At 39.6% G+C, this 21,632-nt stretch overlaps 1 protein-coding gene across 1 annotated transcript; it reads left to right on the plus strand.

Annotated features, from left to right (window-relative positions):
* Positions 1 to 9,301: 9,301 nt before the first annotated feature.
* On the plus strand, positions 9,302 to 12,417 carry ovca2 (OVCA2 serine hydrolase domain containing). The gene is made up of 2 exons (XM_086308955.1): positions 9,302 to 9,698; positions 11,652 to 12,417. Exons 1-2 carry the CDS (start codon positions 9,545 to 9,547, stop codon positions 12,173 to 12,175), a joined length of 678 nt encoding a protein of 225 aa, XP_086165081.1. The 5' UTR covers positions 9,302 to 9,544; the 3' UTR covers positions 12,176 to 12,417.
* Positions 12,418 to 21,632: the final 9,215 nt, after the last annotated feature.

The following is a 21,632-nucleotide window of genomic DNA, read 5'->3' on the forward strand; positions in this document are numbered from 1 at the left end:
ATGAGATATTGAAGGCGACAAGGACGTGCCATGTGGTGGATGATTTTCTCTTCACCTTCTTATGAAGGAACAATGAGCCAGAGTGTCAGCAGGAAGTCTGCTTTCCACTGGTTTCAGCACAAGATGCTTAGAAAACTTGTTTCACACAGCAGGTGATCTGACTGCTTCTTATTAAAGTTCTGGGGTTTTTTAGGGGAATTTTATAAGATCTATACATAGTATCTCCCTATAAAGTGATTACAGCTAACTAAATGTTCTGGAAACATTACTTTATCATTGATGTTTTCCTTGAGAAAACTGATGTTCTCTTTAGTTTATTCTAAAGAAACACAGTTCTATTAAATTACATTGATATAGCTGTATAATGAAAGGTATTAGAGAGGAAAAACACATGAGCAGTGTTCAAGAGTTGAGTGGTGAGCGGTGAAGAAGTCCCTTAACAACTGGAGCCTGTAGCAGCATAACTAACCAATGTTTCAGAGTCACCTGACCCAGCCCTAAATATAAGCTTTATCAAAAAATGAATATTTTAAGCCTAATCTTTAAAGTGGAGATGATGTCTGTCTCCCGAATCCAAAATCCTGACACCTGAAGGCTCTGCCTCCCATTCTGCTTTTACAAATTATGGTAACAACAAGTAGAGTTGAACTGAAGTGCTCAATAGGGATAATATACTATGGAGCCTTTAAAATGGGTGGAGCCTGATTCATCAAGAGGATTAAATTCAGTTCTAGATTTAACAGGGAGGCAGTGCAGAAAATGTATGGTCTCACTTTCTAGTGCTTGGTTGAACTGTCATACAGTCTAAAGAAAAATCTGATTTGTTAAATATTAAAATGATTTTCCAGTATTACCAGTTTGTTACCAGGGGAGTGAACTGTATAGTAAAACTTATTGTAAAATGAAAAAAGAAATCTAAAATAGTCTTAAAATCCTTTGACTTAATATTAAAGTTAAAGGAAATGTTACCAACACATAAAAGTTTGATTGCAGCAGTTCTTTTACAGCATTAGTGATGTTTTAAACACAAGATTATTTTTAAGTTCACCACAGGTGTCAGGTTCAATCAGGTGTTAATTCACTTTATGACATCACCAAAGGTGTTTTAACACATAGATCACAGCCATTAACTTTTTTTTAGACATTACCTGTAGGGGCTATATGTGACAATTTTAATCTGTGACTCATGACTGAAATTTCAGGATTAAGCTTTTAGTATGCAAATACCTGAGTACAAAGTCTAATTATTGTGAATTTATAGCTATCCAGTGGGCCTCGGGCAGTAAAACCTCAACTAAACCTTTCCGTTGCGCAAAAGGCTGTGTTCTATGTGACAGGGGACATTTTTGACACCAGTGACTGTACATTTCAAGTGTATGTGAAAAAAACAATCATATGTGTCATTGCTTGAAGTATAGTACATCTATAAGTAAGGACTAAAGGAATAGACCTGTGTTCACTTAGAAATATGGAAAAATGTACAGTGTAGCCAAAAATGCTGAACAGTTTGATAATATAGAGGTAATATTTAGTACGTTTAACATTAAATGGTTTAAGCAGAGAAAGAAAATCTGTCTGGAAATTTGGAAATTTTTTTACTTTCTAGTTTATGGACTTGAACATTTCACATTTTCTGAAATTCTGGAGGGGAGTGGTTTAATTGTTTTTTGTGCTTCCTTTTATCTTTCAACCAAGAGCTATTGAGATAACTCATTTTGGGTAAGAAAATATAAGAAAACACAATGTGTAATTTTTTCCCAGGCCTCCTTTGTGAGCCCCCATTAAGTTTTGCATTTGCCCAAGGCAATTGAAATGCCAGTAAGCCTTTCACTAAAAGCTCGACAGGAACGTCTATCTCCATTACATGTCAGTTCCTCTCATCGGTCTTCATCTTCAGTGTCCACTATGTCTGCTCTTCTCCCTCCCTGGATACGTATGCTGCTGCAACTTTCTTTGCTACAAGCTGGTTAAAGTTCTCTGTGCAGCTCAGAAGCCCTCATATACGATTCTGTGCAGGTTCAGAGTCATTTGTCTCTTTGAATGCCGGGGCTCTGTCCAGAAAACAATAGACAAACCTTTTGCGAGGAGATCATCAAAACCAGCTCAAGCCACTGATTTATGCTAGCAGAGAATTGGGATTGGGTTAATGTTTTTTTTAGATAGCAGTGGTTGGACTTCAGTCACTTGATCTTCAAATGCCTGTGACATTAAATTAAATAGCTGAGCAGCATGTGAAATGGATGATGCCGTGAGGGTAAAAGAGCGGGATTTCCTATGTTCAGTGTTTGATTCCCGTGCACCTGATCATGAAATTTAATTTCTGGTGGCGACACGGTTTATCCCTCCCTTCTAGACTTTTATCAATTTGATCTCTTTGATCTATATTTTAATGAAAGCCTGCAGCCAAAAGCATCAGGACCACTTGCAACCCATTGAACTTCTGCTAGCTCGGCAGCAGCTAATGGACTGTGAATTTGAACAGTGAGGCGTCAGTGCATCATTTTGAAACATACACCAGAGACCGGTGCTGGGTAGCTTCCCACAATGAAAAACATCTTCCCTGCTGATACACAGATTTTCTTCTTCCCACATGTTAGAAAATCTGAAGACGAAGAATGTGTTGCTTTTTTTGATATTTCTTTTCTTGTATTGTTGCACTTGCTATAAAGAAAGCCCAGGTGAACATGTTTCCGGTGTAAACAACACCCACCATCATCACATAACGTATACAAAAAAGTAACATGACAGAAAGCTATGTGCTCATTCCTAGCTAGATAGTGATATTCTTGCACTTGGACTAGCTTTGAAACTTTATAATTCAACATAATTCCTATCTACTAATAGTGGGCCTTGGGGCAGCAACACATTTCATCCATTGTCTGAAACAAAGCTTTCTTCCGATTAGCCGCTATTCAAACATAAGGGCTAAAGAGTTTAGATGACCATATAAATGATTAATCACATCACACTAGAGTAAAAGTAGACAACCTCCCTGCCTAATACCTAGCAAAAATATATTTTTAAATGTACTCACCCAGAGGTTAAACATGCAACACCTCTAATCGCTGGGAGATCACTTCTGATCACATAGTGTTTGCCCAGTTGCCAGAAATGTGTCTCCAAACAATTGTAGTCCGACTCAGACTGACTGCAATCACTCTTAGACAGGTTGGCAAAGGTTTGCAAATAACTGCTGTCTAATTTATCAACATGGTTGACATATTGCAATCAGTCTGAGCTGATGAGCACCTGTGTGCAGTATAATCTCTTTGCAGTTGAGTTCAACAGATTGCCAACTGGTTGTATTCTGGTTATTTTACTATATAAAAGCAAAGTTGCCCATGTCATTTTGTAGTAAAATCACTGTGCTGCAGCAAATATGTTGCTATTTGTGGAGTCATTTCTGTATCAGATCTATGAGGTTCTGGCTGCACTCTGAATTTAAGTAGTTAATGTGAATTTCTGTGAATTTCTGTGTATGTATATGGCAACAGATTTTCAACAGAAGGTAAAAGATGTGAGATTTTCGCCAAGTTATTACAGTTAATTATAGGAAAAGGATTGCAGGAAGTGGTAGCTTGACCCCATTCAACTAAAAAACGAATAGAAAACTGAAAACAGACTGACTGTCTTATTGCGGCTTTATCATTGCACCAGAGTTGCTTTGAAGATAGAAGCTGACTGCGAGTTGTCGCAGACCTGGTCCCTGTCTTTCAAGCAAACATTTCAAAAGCACTGAGGTTTCACAAGTTCATTGTCAGCTGCTGATTTTGATGGTCTACAACCGACCTGGTTGATAGGACAGGTTAAACTTCACAGCCAGAGCCTGGATGGATGGATGGATCATCTTTATCTTTGTGTGACTGTGTAACATTTGGAGGATTTTTAATAGACTACAATAATTGCTATGAAACAAGTATATTATTTCCCTCTAAAATGTAATGGAGCAGAAGTGTGAATTAGCATAAAACTAATACTCTGAAGGTACTACAAACATTTTCACAGCAGGGATGTACGATGAGTATCATTGAAAAGGTAATTTAATTTGAGCCACATTAAGTGGGGGCACATATGCCATCTTTTTTTCTAGATTTGTTATTGCACAGTTATTGTCAATTGGCTTTCTGATAAAATTAACAAAGGAAGTCCAAATCTTAGCAAATTTACAGCATGATTCAAACATAAACAGCTAGGCTCATGAGGAGTCTTTCCTGTATGAGTCAATCACAATCAGACTGATGCTTAAAATAGATCCTGTAGCACTTAGATGTCAGAGCTGGTGAGAAGAAATAGTGAGTGGGTAAACTCAAGCATCATCTTGTATGAACAAGGTGTGAGGATTTTCATTCAGAGCACTGAACGTATCATCTAAACCTGATAAGAGGCTTTCACACAGGATGCACTGAAGGTTAAAGGAATGTTTTAGAGATTTTTTTTTTGAATTGTAAGATCTTAGTGATAAAACTTTGTGTGACTTCTTTATTCTTTAATTGAAGTTTACTTGAAGTTTCCCAAAATAAAAGCATCGTAATGTCATTCTGCCGCTCATACTTCATATGTGATGTATTCATGAATGAAAACATGTCAATCAAAGCACATGAGATTTTTTTGTTTTTTTAAGAAACACGGGGAGATACAGTTTCAGCAACCATGAGTCTGCATCCAATGCCTCACAGATGAAAGCTCCAAAATGTTTCAGGACGAATGGGAAGCTTTGGAAATGTTGCCCGGTAAGAAAGCTGTCTTGTTTTTTGTTTGTTTCTTTCCTATTATTTAACAAACAAATTATAATAGTGTCACACCTGGAGTAACTGACATTTTCAAGTACCTGAGATGACAGGTCTAGAACTTCTGCCATCTCGCCCGTCAACTTTGTGCTACCCCATAATAATAACTGTCAGCTGTCAACAACCCGACAACAAAACAGCCTTTTATCACACTGTTTTGCACTATGCTTGTCTCGCTAACAACCATAGTGGCGAGACCCTGAATGAAGGGAAACACTTGACGATGAACACTGTGAATAAGCATAAAGATGCTTTTTTGGATAATCCATCTGCTCTCCTACAAGGACATGCACATTGTGTATGGCCTACATTGCCAGCTCCAGTGAGGATCCGGAACAGACAGGACATTCGTCATACTCTTCCCTGTCCTCCTTTATGTGCCCACAGACTTCAAGGATTGCACGGCAGAATGACAGCGTCTCTAATAATGTTGCTGCAGAGGACAGCATCCCAGTCCTTCTGCTATAGGAAACAAGCTGCAGGCCATTTTGACCTCTCTGACCATGACTGCTTCCCCCTGTTTTGGCTCTTGGCTCTGGCTGTGAAGTTTAACCTCTATGTCCTATTAATCAGGGTGTGTAGCAGGCCATCAGAAGCAGCAGTTCGCAGTACAGTAAGAAAAAAATGTAAAATCATCACATTGCAAGTATTACAATTCTAGATCTGTAGGGTTGATGTGGCATTTTACTGTGAAAGCTTTCATTCGGAATCATGGTGGATTTTTTTTTTTTTTTTTGTTTTAAAATATTCAATCAATCCACATCAATCATGTATCTGTGCAATAACTATGTGCCTGTTTCCTCATACACACATGCTAATGATTCCCCGTTGCATCTCGATTGCATCTTCTACATATGGTGCACCACTGCCCCCCTGTGGAAAACAGTAAAACGTGATGTCGTGCAGGGTTTAATTCTATTATTAAATCTAGTTTGTCAAAATCCAGCAGAATATTGTTTGATTTGGTAAAATTTATTAGCCTGGTTAGATTGGGGGGGGGGGGGGGGGGGGTTCATCACTTCATCTGTAACATATTGAAAACTGGTCAAAATGAATAAAAGGTATGATTTAACAAATGTGTTTGTAAGGATGTAGGAACTGCATTGTTTTGACAACTGCTCCAAACCTTTAAAAATTCTAAATTTTCTGGGAGGCAAAATTCACAAAACTGGTATAAAAATAGAATAAATTAAACTCAGAAAATGCCCAGAGAAGTCGTAATTAAGTAGTTAGTCACTTTCTGCATTCAGAATTCCACTGGCTAAAATGCAAAGCGTCTGTAGGTGGCAGATAGCTGTAGACACTCACAGTTGTTCCTCTCTCCTGACCACCTCTGTGCACAAAATGTTGTAAAATAAATAAATAAATAAATAAATAAAACTTTCCAATTTGGAGTCATGACTGCAGATGTGCTCTCACTTATTTTCTTATGTAATTGTGCATACCCCATCCTTTTCTCTCCCTTTCCTTAAGAATAACTTTTTGACAGTCTCTCTTCCACTGAGGCCATTTCATTTGGTGAACAGTAGATGGATCAGCTGAAGGGTGAGCTGTATCTCTTAGGTCCTGTGCCAGGTCTTTGCTGGATTTTTTTTCCTGTTTCTTAAGGACATGACTTTCTGATAGTTTTTTAGACCTGACACTTCTTCTTTTGTCCTTTACTTATCCAGTTTCTTAAACTTTTTTTTTAAAAGACCTTTACAAAGCTTGAAGAACTATTGCTCAAGACTACTTTGAAAAATTATAAGGAACTTCAAAATCCATCCATCCATTCTCTTCCACTTATCCTTATCAGGGTCACGGGAGAGCTGGAGCCTATCCAGCCCTCCCTCCCGCCCAGCTACCATAGTTAGAGAGGTGAAGTACGCCCTGAATAGGTCACCACTCTGTCACGGGGCTCCTCCAGAATATGACAGTATATTACATCAATGTGTTTTATGGTTGATATTCATATTCTTCCATGAGCTAATTGAAATACTTAACAACATAGTGTTGATAGTTTAGATAAAATGTGATTTTTGATATCTGGTAATTTATTTGAATGTATTTGTATTATTTTGTTATTTTTGCAAGTACGGCCATATTGTTGCGTTTAGGATGCTCACTTTTGCATAACAGGAAATGTGGCACTGGGATAGTCAGTAACATGTTGCAGCAGCCATTCTGGAATGAATTAAAAGTTAAGCAAAAATGAAAAACAGCAGATCAGTTTGCAAAGCTCTCCCCTTCACTCCCTCCCTTTGTCTCAATAAGGGACAAAGTGAGCAGATGGCTCCTCACCAGTGCTGGTGAACATCAGCAGCAGCTTTGTCTCCTGAGTGGGTGTGTGCACGTGTGTGAGAGAGGGAGGGAGAAAGGGAATGTGAATTTTTTATATTTCTTAAGTGGTATGTGCATCACAGCAAGGCAACATGTGGACTTTCTCAGCAACAACAACAACAACAATAACAAAACGTTACTAAGACAAAGACCAAACTACAACATCATCATCAAAGAGAGCAATCACAATCTGCCAGTCTGTCTCCCCATAAAGACCCTATGAGGAGACAGAAGGAGTGAAAATGCATGCTCTGAATCAGAAGTGCCTACAGACAATCACTTCCTAGTTGAAAAAAATCCTGAATACAGAGATTTCTCAAATTTTCACGAGTCACCCTAGTAAATATTCTAGGGCCACATAAACCATTTTTAGATTTACTAATTAAAAGTAGCAGTGATAAATTAATAAGAAAGGACACATTATTTGTGTTTTGGTTGTCTAGGGATTCAAGAAATCAGTAGGTAATTAAATAATGCCTCTCCACTGGGAAAACTGGATTAAATTATTACCTTGAATATGTTCATCACTGCTTTGGGCCATCCGTGAACCCTTAAGAAGACCAGCTAAATGGCAGCTATCACTCTGGAGCGAGTGTGTGTGTGTGTGGAGGGGGGTGGGGGGTGCTTTCATATTTTTTGTCAAAGGAGACTCGGGATCAAAGACAATGCCAGAATTTTTGACAGAGTCCTTTGGGAGAATGGTACTGCCACTGGAGTTCAAAGATGTTCTGATAAGCAGGCTTCCTGCAGTCTCACATTTGAATTTCACTTTTATCTGTGCTGAAATTCTTTGCTGTTATTTTGTGTTTTTGCAGTTCTCACAAATTTCTTGACTTTTACAGTAGCTGCTCGAGACATTGCAGCAAAAGAAATTCTCATTGTGTCTTTAGGAGTCGGGCTCCCACAATTTACTCTAGGCAGCTCTTAGAATTTTTGCAATTCACCTCACAAAATTTAAAAGGTGTGTAATTTTCTGCTTTTAAGATCCATAAATTAATATAAAAGGTCTTATGATTTAACTTTTTGCCTAAGAACTGATCAGTCGTGCAAAAGGAGAATATCTAGTGCTGAATGATAGTGGCCATTGACCAGCACAGAAAAAACAGCATCTAAGAAGACAACGTTTGTTGCCTTGACTTATCAGAGTTGACTGTCAACACTTTTGCATTAATCAATGCAATTAATTAATGTGCAATTTTAAAAGGGATGAAAGTAGCATTTAATGGTGACCTAGCATTCTTTTTTTCCTAAACCCTAAATCCCTGACCATGTGACTTAACTCTTCAAGTCACGAGAAGTCAACACACAGAAACCAGGGAGCTGGTGGTAAATTGAAGTGTCATCAGTATGCATCAGAAATCATTTCCTACCAAAGGAGAGCAAAGCAGGCAGGGAGTAAGAGGGAGAGAAAGGGTGATCTGATGGGCTATGAAAGCATTAGTCACTACAGTCACTGTAATAATGTAATATATTCAGTCTATACAAAGCATTTTAGACTCTAACATAATATATTTAATATTGACGTAGTAAGATATGATTACCATCATTAGATCAACAAAATTATATGATAATGAAACACTCGTTTGAACTGGAAAATACTTCCAGGTGATGCTTTTTCCTCTCTGTCCTACCTGCTTTTTGCAGGTGCTTATGCACTTCAGGCCTTGTTTTCAGGTGCATTAGTTTAGAGAATTTTGAAAAAAAACATGACCACTCTTCATCACTTATTATCCCTTTAACAGCACGATCTTCTATCTTCATACAGATGCTCTAAAAAGTGGCAAATACTACCTAGTTATGCATGAACAGTATTCTTTTTTTCAGAATCTTCAGTACAAATTCTCATAGGAATTTCCATATGCAGTTTTTTCCTAGGTTAGCTCTTCTTTTTGTTATTTCAGTTATCTATAGCATTCACCCCATGATTGTATTTTCAAAAACCTTTAGATGGTACCATACCACCTCTGAAAAGTTATGAAAATAACTAATGTGACGATATAACATAAAGTTGTGGATAATATATATGTAGTTTGTGACAGAGTAAGTGTGTTTTTGCTAAACTTTCAACTTAAAAAGCTATTTGTTTGTTTGTTTATGTATTATCATTATTTGTTTGTTTATTATTTCTTAGAAAAATCCCATTGGTTACTATGAAGAGTCATATTTTGAAAAGACTAAACGGAAGTAATAATCATTCCTTCCTGCTCTGACTACGCTCGTGAATACTGTAGCTATTTATTACATTTGATTGATTTCAACAACTGATTAACTGTTTTCTCCTGGCTGTGTATTTCAGCAGACGAGTTACAGTGGTTAAGCTATAAGATCGTGGCGTATTATTGTCATATATTTATCAGCCACGTCAATATCCTCAGACCCCGTAAGTGAAACTAACTTCTCGGGCTAGCTTTAGCCAAGTTAGCTCGGCTGACTTGTCCATGGCACCTCTCCGGGTCTTGTGTATCCATGGATACCGTCAGTACGCCACCTCGTTCCGTGAGAAGACTGGGGCTCTGCGGAAGCTGCTGAAAAAACACGTAGAGCTGGTTTACGTGAGTGCACCCCTCAGTGTGCAGCAAGCTAACACGGAAGGTGGGTCACCAACACCTGTTGCTGAGCCTATAGCTAACTGTGTGTTAATAGAACTTAATAATTATTAAGGAATAGTTGTTATTACCCAGTTAAAGTAAATTGTGTAAATATTTGGGCTATCTCTCATTCAAGTTTTTCTACGAAAATGAGATATTGGGTGCAGTGATTTATTGAAACGTGCAAGTGTGCAAGGAGACATGGAAAAACAGAATATGAGGCAAAAGCAGAGTTTGTTCAGTTCTAACATGCTTTAAACTCAATGTTTGCTATGGCCATATTTGGTGTGGTTAAAATTCTACTGAGTTTTAACAAGACAGCTAAAATATAGCCCGAAACAATGACACAGCCTCCACCATGTTTTAGAGATGGCTAAAGACACACATTGTTGCACCTCTCTCTTGACCACCTCTTTATATACTGATGTCTAATTGAACCAAAAGTTTGGATTCATCACTCTATATGACCTGTTGCCATTCATTTTCAGTCCAGTTCTTGTGTGATTTGCCATACCTCAGTCGTTTCTCCCTGTTTCCCTTTCTAAGAACTCCTGAAAACATTTCTAATAAGGCTACAGTAACCAATAATTCAGTTCAACTCAGGTTTATTTATATAGTGCCAAATCACAACAACAGTCACTTCAAGGTGCTAGAGGGAAGATTGATCAACTGAAGAGTTTCTGTTGGATCTTTTAGGTACTGTTTACTGCTGTAGATATTTTTTTATTAAGTCCTGGTGCTTCTTTTGTTCTCCACTTGTCTAGTTTCCTCTAAATTTTTAAGGACGCAGTGCACATCATGATAACTTTTAGATTAGATGGCACTTCAGAAATCACCTTGTCGGTGAAAAAATACAATTTTTATTTCTGTCAAACATTGTTGTCTTTGGCATTTTTCAAAAATTCACCTAAAGAAATTGTGTTTTCTTCTGACAAAGTGCCTAAAGATACAATTTAAAATTGTTTTCATATGTGTCGATATAACACTGGTTCATCTCTTGAGTTAGGTGCCTGTTTTTATTCTTGAATGATTCATAAGAACTGGAGAACTATTGCTCAAGACCGCTTTAAAAATGACAAGAATGTGTGGCTTCTTGAGAGCAAAACAAAGAAATAAGGGGTGACTCACAGTACAGAATATTATATCAGTATGTATTTTATGAGTAATTGACACGGGTATGTATATTCTTTCAGGCAATAATTCAAATACTTAACATTATAGTATTGGTTTTAAATTAAATGCTGGTTTAGATATGTGTTAATGATTTATTTATATTAGTTTGTTATTTTTCAGATACAACCATATTGTTGTGTTTTGTCATCCATATTCAGGATGCTCACTTTTGCATAACAGGAAATTTAGGGCTGGGCCGTTTAGTAATATGTTGCAGCAAGACCTTCAGAAAGCCTGGAGAACTATTACTTGAGACCACTTAAAAATATACAAGTCTGGCTGCTTGGAAGTAAAATATAAAGAAATGAGAGGTGGCTTGAGACTTTCACACAGGATTTTACGATAGGTGCATATATAACTGATCTATATCTGATCAGAGTTTTTTACCTGTTCTATGCTCTCATTTTAAATTCCACAGGTCAAATTCCACTGTTGACCAGGTCATCTGTGGAATTTGGCTGAAAACTCAGGACAGGTTGTCTGAAAACTAATTTTTATGTTTCTTTAATCTGAACATACCTTCCTGGTTTTATGTAATCTAATATATGTGCCAGATATCACTGTTAGTCGCTGTTTTGTTGTCTGCTGTCAGCCTGTTGCATTGGCCCGAGTTATTATGTCACATCAATTTAGTGCTCGCTAAATGTTCAAAGATGTTTTGAAGAAGAACTGAGAGACTATAAAAGTAGAAACAAATACCCACAAAAATATCAGCATCTGCATCAACCCCAAATCTCTGTTGCCTTCCTTTGAAAGTAGCCACTTTCCTCTTCTGTCCTTTCAGAAGTTGCAGATAAACAGAATGATTCAGCTCCTGAGTCTGGAGGTGATGAGGACCCCAGGGGTTGGTGGTTTTCTGACATCAAGGCTCGGAGTTTCAACGCTCAGCAGCAGTGTGAAGAAAGCCTGGGGCTTAACGAGAGCGTGACAGCTGTGAGAGAAGCTGTGAAGGACCAGGGTCCATTTGATGGCATCCTGGGCTTCAGCCAGGGGGCTGCTTTCGTCGCCATGCTGTGCTCAATTCAGGAGCAAAAACTGGAGCCGACGTTCGACTTTCGCTTTGCCATCATCGTCGCCGGTTTCCGCAGCGCATGTACGCAACACCAGAAGTTTTACAACTCTCCCATCCAGGTGCCCTCCCTGCATGTGTTTGGACTGGAGGACAGAGTGATCCCTGATAAGATGAGCAGGGAGCTCCTCCCCTCCTTCCAAGACCCTCAGGTCCTCATTCATCCTGGTGGTCATTTTGTTCCTGCCGCATCTGCTCACAGGCAGACGTACCAGGACTTCCTCAAGAGGTTCCAGTGAGATTCACAGCCACAGGAAGTCTATGTGAAGATTAACAGAAGTCGACTCAAACTCTAAAATGTGGCTGGTTGATTTTTTTTTAATGTTCAGAAACATCTTGTGAGAAAATAATTGATTCCAGATGCACACTGTTTATTTAAACTACTCTGCTCTGTGTTTCGCTTTGTGAGCTAAGCAACAGCCTTATTGTAACCCTCAGTGAAAATTTATTGCCTTAATAAAGATGAAATTATGTCTTTGTATATGTTTGAGATGCGCTTTAATTCACCAGCATTGAAAAAGCTAAATCTGATTAGCAGCATGGCTTTGTGCCAGTAAAGTGTTATTATATTTGTCTTTTTAGCTGAAGTATTGTAGTTTCCGGTCACTCCTTAAAGTCGGTACAATTTTATGTAGTTATTCTTTATTAAACCAGGGACATCTGACTCTCCAATTCCTTATGAAAGTGTCCTAGCCAGGATGCACAGGAGTTCAGTGAGCAATGTTTACTTGATAATACACAGTATGCATACAGAAATACATAAATGCAAACCAAAATGATAAACTTCAAAGCTAGATAAACATAAAACAAATGTACAGTCTCATGCAGCAACCTCCTTGTCATTTAAAATGACTTTGAATTTATTTACAAAGCACTCTAAAGATTATTTAGAGTGACAGATGTAGGTGAGATGGGGGGCGCAAAAACACAAGTAGCCGAGTCTATCCCTGGTGTTATTATACTGTTGGACACTATTCTACAAATTCTGCTGTCAGCAGGTATGTTCCACACTGAGGTGATATGAGATGTGCTATTATTATTATATTAAAAAGGACGTTTACCCTCTTTCAATTCTACAGTTTTCATATCAAGGTGTCATCTAAAGTTACACATTATTTATTTAATAAGACTGGTCAAAATGCAAAACCAGTGGGTGAAAAACAAACACCCCATTTTTCAGGAGTTTGTAGGACCCCCTTTATCAGGAATAATTTGAAATAAGAGTTTTCTGAATGACTGTCTCACATCATTGTGGAGGAATTTTGGCCCACCCTTCTTTACAGTGTTGCTTCAGTTCAATGAGGTTTGCTGGCATCAATTTATGCACAGCTCTCATGGTCCCTGCACAGCATCTCAATCAGGTTGAGAGCTGGACTTTAACTGGGACACTGCATCACCTTGATTTTTTTTTTCCCAGTCATTCTGAAATTGGCTGCTGTTCTTGAGATCAATGTCCTGTTGCATGACCCATTTTCAGACGAGCTGTCAGACAGACAGCCTCACATTTAACTCTAGAAAACTTTGGTATTCAGAGGAGATCATGCTCGACTCAATGAGCGCAAGGTGCCCAGGTCCTGTGGCTGTAAAACAAACCCAAGTCACCATCCCTTCATCACTGTGCTGACAGTTGGTATGAAGTGTTTGTGCTGAAATGCTGTGTTTGTTTTCCACCAAACTGCATTATAGCCAAACATTCAGTTTTGTCTTGTCTGTCCACAGGACATTGTTCCAGAAGTCTTGTGGTTTGTGCAATTTGCAAACATTAGCTGTGCTACCATGTTCTTTTTAGAAAGATGAGGCTCTCTCCCAAACAGGCCTTACTTGTTCAGTCTTTCTCTAACTTTGCAGTCATGAACTTTAATATTTAACATGCTAACTGGGGCCTGTCAAGTCTGAGATGTATCTCCTGGGGTGACCTTGGGGTGAATTTGCTGGGACGTTCACTCATGGGAAGTTTAGAGACTCTTGAATGTTTTCCACTTGTGAATAATGTTCCTCACTGTATAAATGATGAACTTCAAATTGTTTGGAAATGGCCTCATAGCCCTTCCCAGAGTGATGAGCAGAAACAGTTGCTTCTCTAAGACCCTTTGCTGACGTATTTCCTCTTTGGCATTGTGGCAACACTCACCTGATTGTGGCAACACACACCTGATTGCTCCAGACCTGCAAACTGCCAAAACATCTGCTTGTATAGTGGTGCTCAGTTAATACATTTAAACAGCATTCCTTGGCTGTAACTTACCCCCTTAATTCCTATAGAAGCAGGTTTGATGCACATGACTATATGTAAGCTGCAGGTATAGAATTTGATGAAAGTTACCAAACCCTCAGATGTCAGTCCTCTGCAGATGCTGCAATCAGCAGGGATATTCCACACACTGAGGTGACACAAAAATCACTTTGATGATCACTAAGGCCTTTATGTTAACATTTAATGGGCTATATTAAGAGCATATAAAGGGAAGTAAGGAACGTTATAAATTTCACACTATACACTAATGTCAATATACTTTTTTTTTTTACGCCTGTAAATTCAAGAATAACTTCTACAACAATTTTTCCTCTTCTACAACTATTTTAAAACCAACACTACACCAAAAGAGGGCTGACATTTTTAGGATCTGGGTACACTCCGCCATGATTCTGGAAAGTTATGACATGAATTTTATATCAGCGTGACAGAAGAAACCTCAGTTTAATATGTTTGGGAAATATTTTGCATAAGAGCTTTGCACAAATTCTTCCCTTTTGTGTTGCATCGAGGCGGCTGTGTCACAATGAAAGCTCCCTCTTACAAAAAGACCTTTGTGCTAAGAAAGGTCCACGGTGAACTGGACAATGCTTTACTCCCACTTTTAATTAACGCTATACATCTGTGAAGGAATTAACAAGAAATCATCCGGAGAGGATGTAGCTCAGTGATCAGTTTAGTTGTTTCAGATTTTCCGGGGTGCATGAAGGTGTCGTGCAGACAGGTTTATGCGCACAGGGAAATGTGTAGGACAAGGACATATTGTTCTTTTATAGCAGAAGCATGTGCATGTCAGCCTGTGCTCGTTCAATTGTTTCCAGATGTGCGCTCTCTCCTCTCTACCTCTCTTGCTCTCTCTCGCCCCCTTCCTTTCCCTTTTCTTTCATCTCCCACCAGACTCTTCCTCGCTTCGAAACCTCGTCAACATCCTCCTCCCGTACACATCCTGTATGTCATCGGCATTGGGTGCACCATACCCTATCGCCGTGTCTGTTACATTTATGACATGGACAAAAATAGTTTTGTTTGTCTGGATGTCTCGGAAATCTCCTCTCGGCCCAAAACACCAGGCAACCGTGGGCTCATGTAAGTGCTGAATTGCCTCATTGAGATTAAATTCCACTTTAAAACTGCTTAACTTATCTTTAGCCTCGGCTTCTTCTCATAAAGAAAAGCCCCACTCTGACTCTCTTAATCAATCAGCCTTGTGTTTACAACAAACCACCTCCATCAAGCATCTGATGATCTCTTACAGCCTCTCACACGACTCCTTTCACCACTGTAGTCCTCATATTCATTCTCCCGTGCTCCCCTGTGGCCCCTGTGTCCCTCCAAGACCTCACAGCACACACACACACACACACACATGGTTTTGATAACAAGTAGAGATGAACGGAGAGAGTGAGTGAGCAAAGGAAACAGTAAAAGAAAAACACAGAGGGTCACTCTTGCCAGTAAGTTTTACAACAGAGCCGTGACTCTCGTCTCAGGAATCCATTCCCCCTGTTGCACAACAACCGGGAAATAATGGAATGAGAGACAGAGACGCACGAGGGTGGAGCCATCCACACTCTCTGCCTCCTCATCTCCCTCTCTTACTCGGCCCCACTCTGGCCACTGCGGTTAAAAAGGGAGAGTGAGGGTACATTCAAGGCTTTTTGTTTTTTGAGGGGGGGGGGGTTGCCACAACTTAAGTATCACTTTTTCCCTCTTTCCCTCGGCGGAGGCTGGGGGAATGGAGCAGGGGGCACAGGGGTGTGTCATAGCACAGATGGGGCTCTATTTTGATTATGGAGCGTTTGTTGTTATGGGAGACAGAAGAAGGGGCGGGACAGCAGTGGCCCCTATATAAGACTTGTACTTAAACTCCAATGAGCCTGGTCATCCCATGGCCCATGCTCATCCAGAGACTGACAAAGTTGACCAACTCTGCCTTGTTATTACAGCCTCCACCGCTGACAGCTCTGCGTGGAATAACCTGTGATTACTAGACACTCAGCTGAGGACTTGAGATTTTATTATCTGGCTTACAACTTTTGGATTTACATCTTTTTTCCCCTTCTTTTGGCAGCCATTCACCATCTGTTTTGTTTTCATCATCTTTATAATCTCAGTTGCTCTGATCCCAACAATGAGAAGATGCTGAAACAGAGGGATTTGTGAAGAGTTTGGATTTTTAACTTTTTCACTCCTCTGCGAAAATCAAATCTGATGTTGAATTATTATAAATATAGTTCTTATAAATATATGCATGTCTGCATGCGTTTACATGTGTGTTTGCACAGTTACATTGGTATGTTGGTGCAGAACGGGGTGATATAACACTGGATGTGTTCCAAAGATATGGCATGTGTCCATTTTCTTGTTTGTTGTGAACAAGAAATAGAAGAAAACTTCCAGCTTTCTTGAATGCAACTAAATATTTATATTTTAAATGTGAGTTCTATAAGACTCATACTCCATACTATGATTTACTCATGAAAGTGGATCCTTTTGCGGTTTTCTCATTCATGGGAATGTTTATTTGAGATCATATTGTACAGGAGAAAAGTGAAAGGTGATACCTTTGTAGGAAAATGAAAGCATGAAACATGCAAATCTTAAAAGATCTAGTATACATATAAAACATACACGCTTACTATACTTTATTTCAATATAGGGACCCTTGTGATGTGAGAAGTGGTGTGCTTGATGCCTGTCACGTGTGCTGACATATTAAAGAGGGAACAGAGGGAGTATATTTAGAGCTGTCAGTTGAATTGCTATTTAAAGAACAGAAAGCTGCCACTCAGTTGTCGTCCGTTAACGACATGAAAGCGCACAGTGACAAAATCTGCGTCGTGTGATTCCGAGGCCCAAACAATGCACAGCGGGTGTTTATGTCTGGGAGTGCACATGCATGTTCATAAGTGTGTGATTTGGTCATTTGTTATTCCTTGGTTTCACACTGCATACTTCTGGTTTTCCCTTACTTTGTGGTTTTCTTGTTTGTGTGGATGAAAGTGTACTTTCGCTGGGGCCAGCGGCTGCTTGGTTGCCTGTCTGCTTCCAGTCATGCGCCCAGAACTGTGACAACTTTACTGCACATTATTATTATTTCTTTGAATAATGGCTGGATGATCCCCGCACCTTGAAAAACAGTTAGTCCCAGGTGGGATCTCCTGTGACTGCTTAACCTGTTCAGTGTGAGCCTGTCTGGTTGACTCTGTAACTGTAATACCAGATGTAAATATGATCACAGGATGTGCTAATGTTCTTTTTTTTCCCTTTTTTTTGGCAGAAGGAGGTACAGAGGTGAACTGAGGACACGGACGAGGCTTTCTTGAGTTAGGGCAGCGGTCGTTTGATGTATGATGTCATCTGCAGGCATTTGTCTGCTTGTCTGCTTTACTGTGCTGCTTTAGAGGCTGTGGCTGGGGCCTGGCGTGGACAGCTGTGGTTTGGCTGTCCTTATAGGTGCCTAACTGACACTACTGGGGTAAATATTAGTCATCATGGCCATGAGGCAGGACTGTGGTGGAGTCAGTTTAAGATAGACACACACAGAAGGAGAGCAAGAGGCATGTTTTCACTTCTTTCTTTTTTTTTATAAGTCAACTCTGTTGCGCCGTTATGCACAGTTATGAAGAGGCGTGGAGCGTAAAAGTGGTCATCAAGACCAAGATGATATGTGCAGAGGAATAACAACAGCAAGAACAACAAAGTTTGATGATTGCATTAGACTGAAAGTGTAAAAGAAAACAGGGCCTAAGACTGTTAGTAGGAATAAGTGGGAATAGAAGTTTTTATCATTGGCTCGTACAAATAGGGGTGCATTGGTTAGCAGCATCACCTCACAGCAAGAAGGTTCAAACCTCCTGATTGGCCTACTGTCTCTGTGCAGACTAAAGCTTCGTTTTCTCCTCATGCCTATGATTTGCATATTAGAAGACCACACGTGAGTGGTACTCAATTCAGAATAAGTAGAATGACTTAGAGTAGACACATGCTGATCTGTTTTTGTAGAAATATGCTTGAAGAATAAACACTTGAACGCTGTCACTTGAAGACTGCGCCTTGTTGTTCTCCGTTGGTATACTTACATACCAGCAAGATGTCCTGCATTTATTTTTGTTTGTTTTCTTTTGTTTTATATTGGATTCATTTGCGGAATGTGCATGTGAGTGTGAGTGTCTCTCTGTTTTAGCCCTGATTCAGTAGCCTGTCCAAGATGTACTCCACCTCTTGCCCAGTGCCAACTTAGGATGTGCTATAGCTACAACCCCAACCAGTCACCCCCAAAGCAAGCTGTGGTATGTTCCCTTTTATGTAGTTTGACCTGCAGCGACTTCTCAGCCCTTAACAGTAAGAGTTTATGTGCTGTTCTTTAACTCTCAGCACATGGGCTTTTACGGTGCAGGGAGGTAGAGGATAAACAACTGATCTTTTTTTTCTTGTCCTTGTTCCCTTTCCTTCTATTTTCCTTTGGCAAATCAGTGAACGACAAATATTTGAAAAGATCAGGTTCCAGCTGGAGTGACGCAATGCAAAAATGTGATTCCTGTAGTGTTTTCTCTGCAAACTTCTTTGAAATGTCTTTAGTAATGACCCTTGTGTGCCTCATCGGCCTCCTTTTCAATAAAGAGCATTTTTAAATGAAAATAAGATTTCTTTTTAACTTGTGTTTATTTGATCTAATCTATAAAGGCTGATATGGTTTACATAGGATTTTTGCTCTGTGCGCTCCCTTGTATCCCGAATCACTCTGTTTAAAGTTTTTTTTTCTCTTTTTTTTAGAAACTTATCTTCATTGTCTAAGGGTTTGGGCAGCTGCAGTGCACAAATAACATGAGAAATATATCTTACTGTCATGGAGGAATCAGGAGGTTTATAAAAACATTAGTCTTGTTTTGATTATCTTCATCAGCATCCACTTTTTCGGTTACAAAGTAGGAAAAGCTAACACATCATCGCATTGAAAGGCAGATAATTTCGCAAGTATCCACACACCACTGGGATAAAGCTTTTATTTATATTTCATTTGCTGCAGAACTTTTGAGTCTGGGGAAAAAAATGTGTTAAGCAGATGACCTTGGCAAATTCAAGCCTCTAGAGGGCAGTATAACTCTAAACATTACCGAGTAATGTTTGAAGTAGAGTGGCCTAAGTTGGAGTGCAGTCTTTATAAGTGTGATGTGTTTGTTGTAAGCATACCAAACGTGTGTGTGTGCATGCGTGCGTGTGGGTTAGCCCACCTGTTAGGACCCAGTGTGTGTTTGTATGTGGCTGCAGGTTATAGCGCTGCCCACAGGGAATTCTTGGCTGTGCTGCTTTGAAGTGAAGCTGCTCTTGTCTGATAAACAGAGAGCAGAACAGGTGTTGGAGCTGGCTGACTCATCCGTTCAGCATGTGCTCTGTGCATTCATCACTGTACTCACTAATCAAAAGAAGCATCCTATGTGTAATGAAGTTAAAAAGGAAGGCAGCGTGTGTCTACACGTGTCGCAGCTTAACTTATCGTGAAGGTGTTGGGTGTAGCGAGCAAAACACATTATTAAATAAAGTCAAAACACCATAAGCAATGAATGACATGAGTCATTCCTCAGTATTCACAGACATGAATACATTAAACTGGCATCTTTTCACCTGAACAAATAAGTGACATCTCACCAACTGCACGAGACACCTTAACTGTGAAGTTCACCATGAGCTGCAACTTCTCTCTTTCCTGATGACACCTGCCCCTAACGACCATGGCTGTAGACTGTTACCATGGTGCTGTTGCTAGAGTAACAATCTAAAGCCACGGTTGCCATGGAGACAGCAGGGTGGAGGAGGAACTGGAGTTGGCATGGTAACAGGAAACCTGCAAGGTCTCATTGGCTTGAGTGTGAATGCTACGTGCTTACATTGTGTAGGTATCCCCCAATGCAAGCCCACACAGGTTTCCTCTCTGAGCGGGTGGGTGGCTGAGTGGGTGGGTGTTTTGTGTGTGTGGGGGGGGGCACAGAGGGGAATCTCTAGCAGAGTGAACTCCTGCCATCACAACAGCCATTTAAAAAAGAATGGGATAATATCTTTTTCTTTTTCACTGGGTGTTCATGTTGCCTTCACTGTGGTGTTTGATGCATTGCCAGGCTTCAGTAGCCATGACTGTAGACTGTTACTGTACTTTGATACTGTATAAGCAGTAAGCAGTCTAAAGCCAAGGTGCTGATGCTCTGGCAACAGGACAGGGAAGAGATGGTGAGAAGGACAAACAATCCCCTCATGGAAAAACCTGCATCAGCAAAAAGAGGAGAGGTGTGAGTGTAATTACAGCAGTAAAACTTGACACATTTCCCAAAAGGCCGATCATTGGTACAATCTTTGTTGACCTGGGGAATCCCAGTAGTCTAAATAGATGATACGGAAAGACTAGAACGAGTATGCAAAACGATTCATTTTTGCTGCTTTAACCATCTTAGTGGTCATTGCTGCTGTTTGGGCTTCAGGTTTCCCAATGTAGCACCATCTTTGCATACAACGCAACTGTTTAAACGTCAGGTGAGACGAAATTAGCTTTTGCTTCTGTGCAAAATTAACTGGGAAAATGTGAATTCTGAAACACCCATTACAACGTTCACAAGTGGAAGTCTGCAGTACTCTGGCTGATTTACTCCCTTAATTACTTAGGCATATAATTCTGCTGCGGGTGAGAAAGAACAAGTGAAGGGTTGTGGTGATACGTTTTTTTAAGAAAGCTGCTGTAATTCGCGTTTACACTTCAACACCAGTATAGTTTCTATACATGTTTCATTCACTTATATAAGGTTTAAACAGTTTCTACAAACATCCTAGTTACAAAAAAGATCACCTAACCCAAGAGGCAATCAGTTAATCTCCTAAGCCAATAAATCCCTAGAGCAAAACAAAAAAAGTCAAATTTTGTTTAAAATGAGTCATCCAGTTCATCCTTTTATTTAAACACATTCAACACTGTATAAACATTTATTAAAAAAAAAAAAAAAAAAACCTGAGAAGGGTCGGTATTATTCATCCTCCACCCACTGTTTTCCTGTCTCTGACCTAGTTATTGTTTGTACCTATGAAAGTGCAAGTGAGAGAGCAGAGAGGGAGGGAGGCAGAGCGACACCAGACATTAGGGATGTCTAATAAACTGGTGTTCACATAATAAGCTGTCTCAGAGGAGCTCTGGACATATTTAGGAGTCTCCTCCAGCAGTGTAGGCGACACCGAGACTTGAACCACTATTGGGATCATACTGTAAATGCCCTTGGCTTCTTTAACCATCCCTAGATAGGTTTTTACTGCAGACTGAAAGATTTAGCATATTAACAAGCGAGCAATTAATCACAGAAGACTAAAAAAAAAAAAAAAAACCTCCTTTCTCACCCTCAACATCTTTAAGCTGCTGTGCTTTCGACCTGGAAAATGAAGATGTACCTGATTAGAAGTGATGA

This window comes from Aulonocara sp. 'chitande type north' Nkhata Bay, linkage group LG10 (assembly GCF_057382095.1).
Source record: "Aulonocara sp. 'chitande type north' Nkhata Bay isolate Kocher_YH1m ecotype deep benthic linkage group LG10, A_spYH_male_GT1.1, whole genome shotgun sequence".
Lineage (NCBI taxonomy): Eukaryota > Metazoa > Chordata > Actinopteri > Cichliformes > Cichlidae > Aulonocara > Aulonocara sp. 'chitande type north' Nkhata Bay.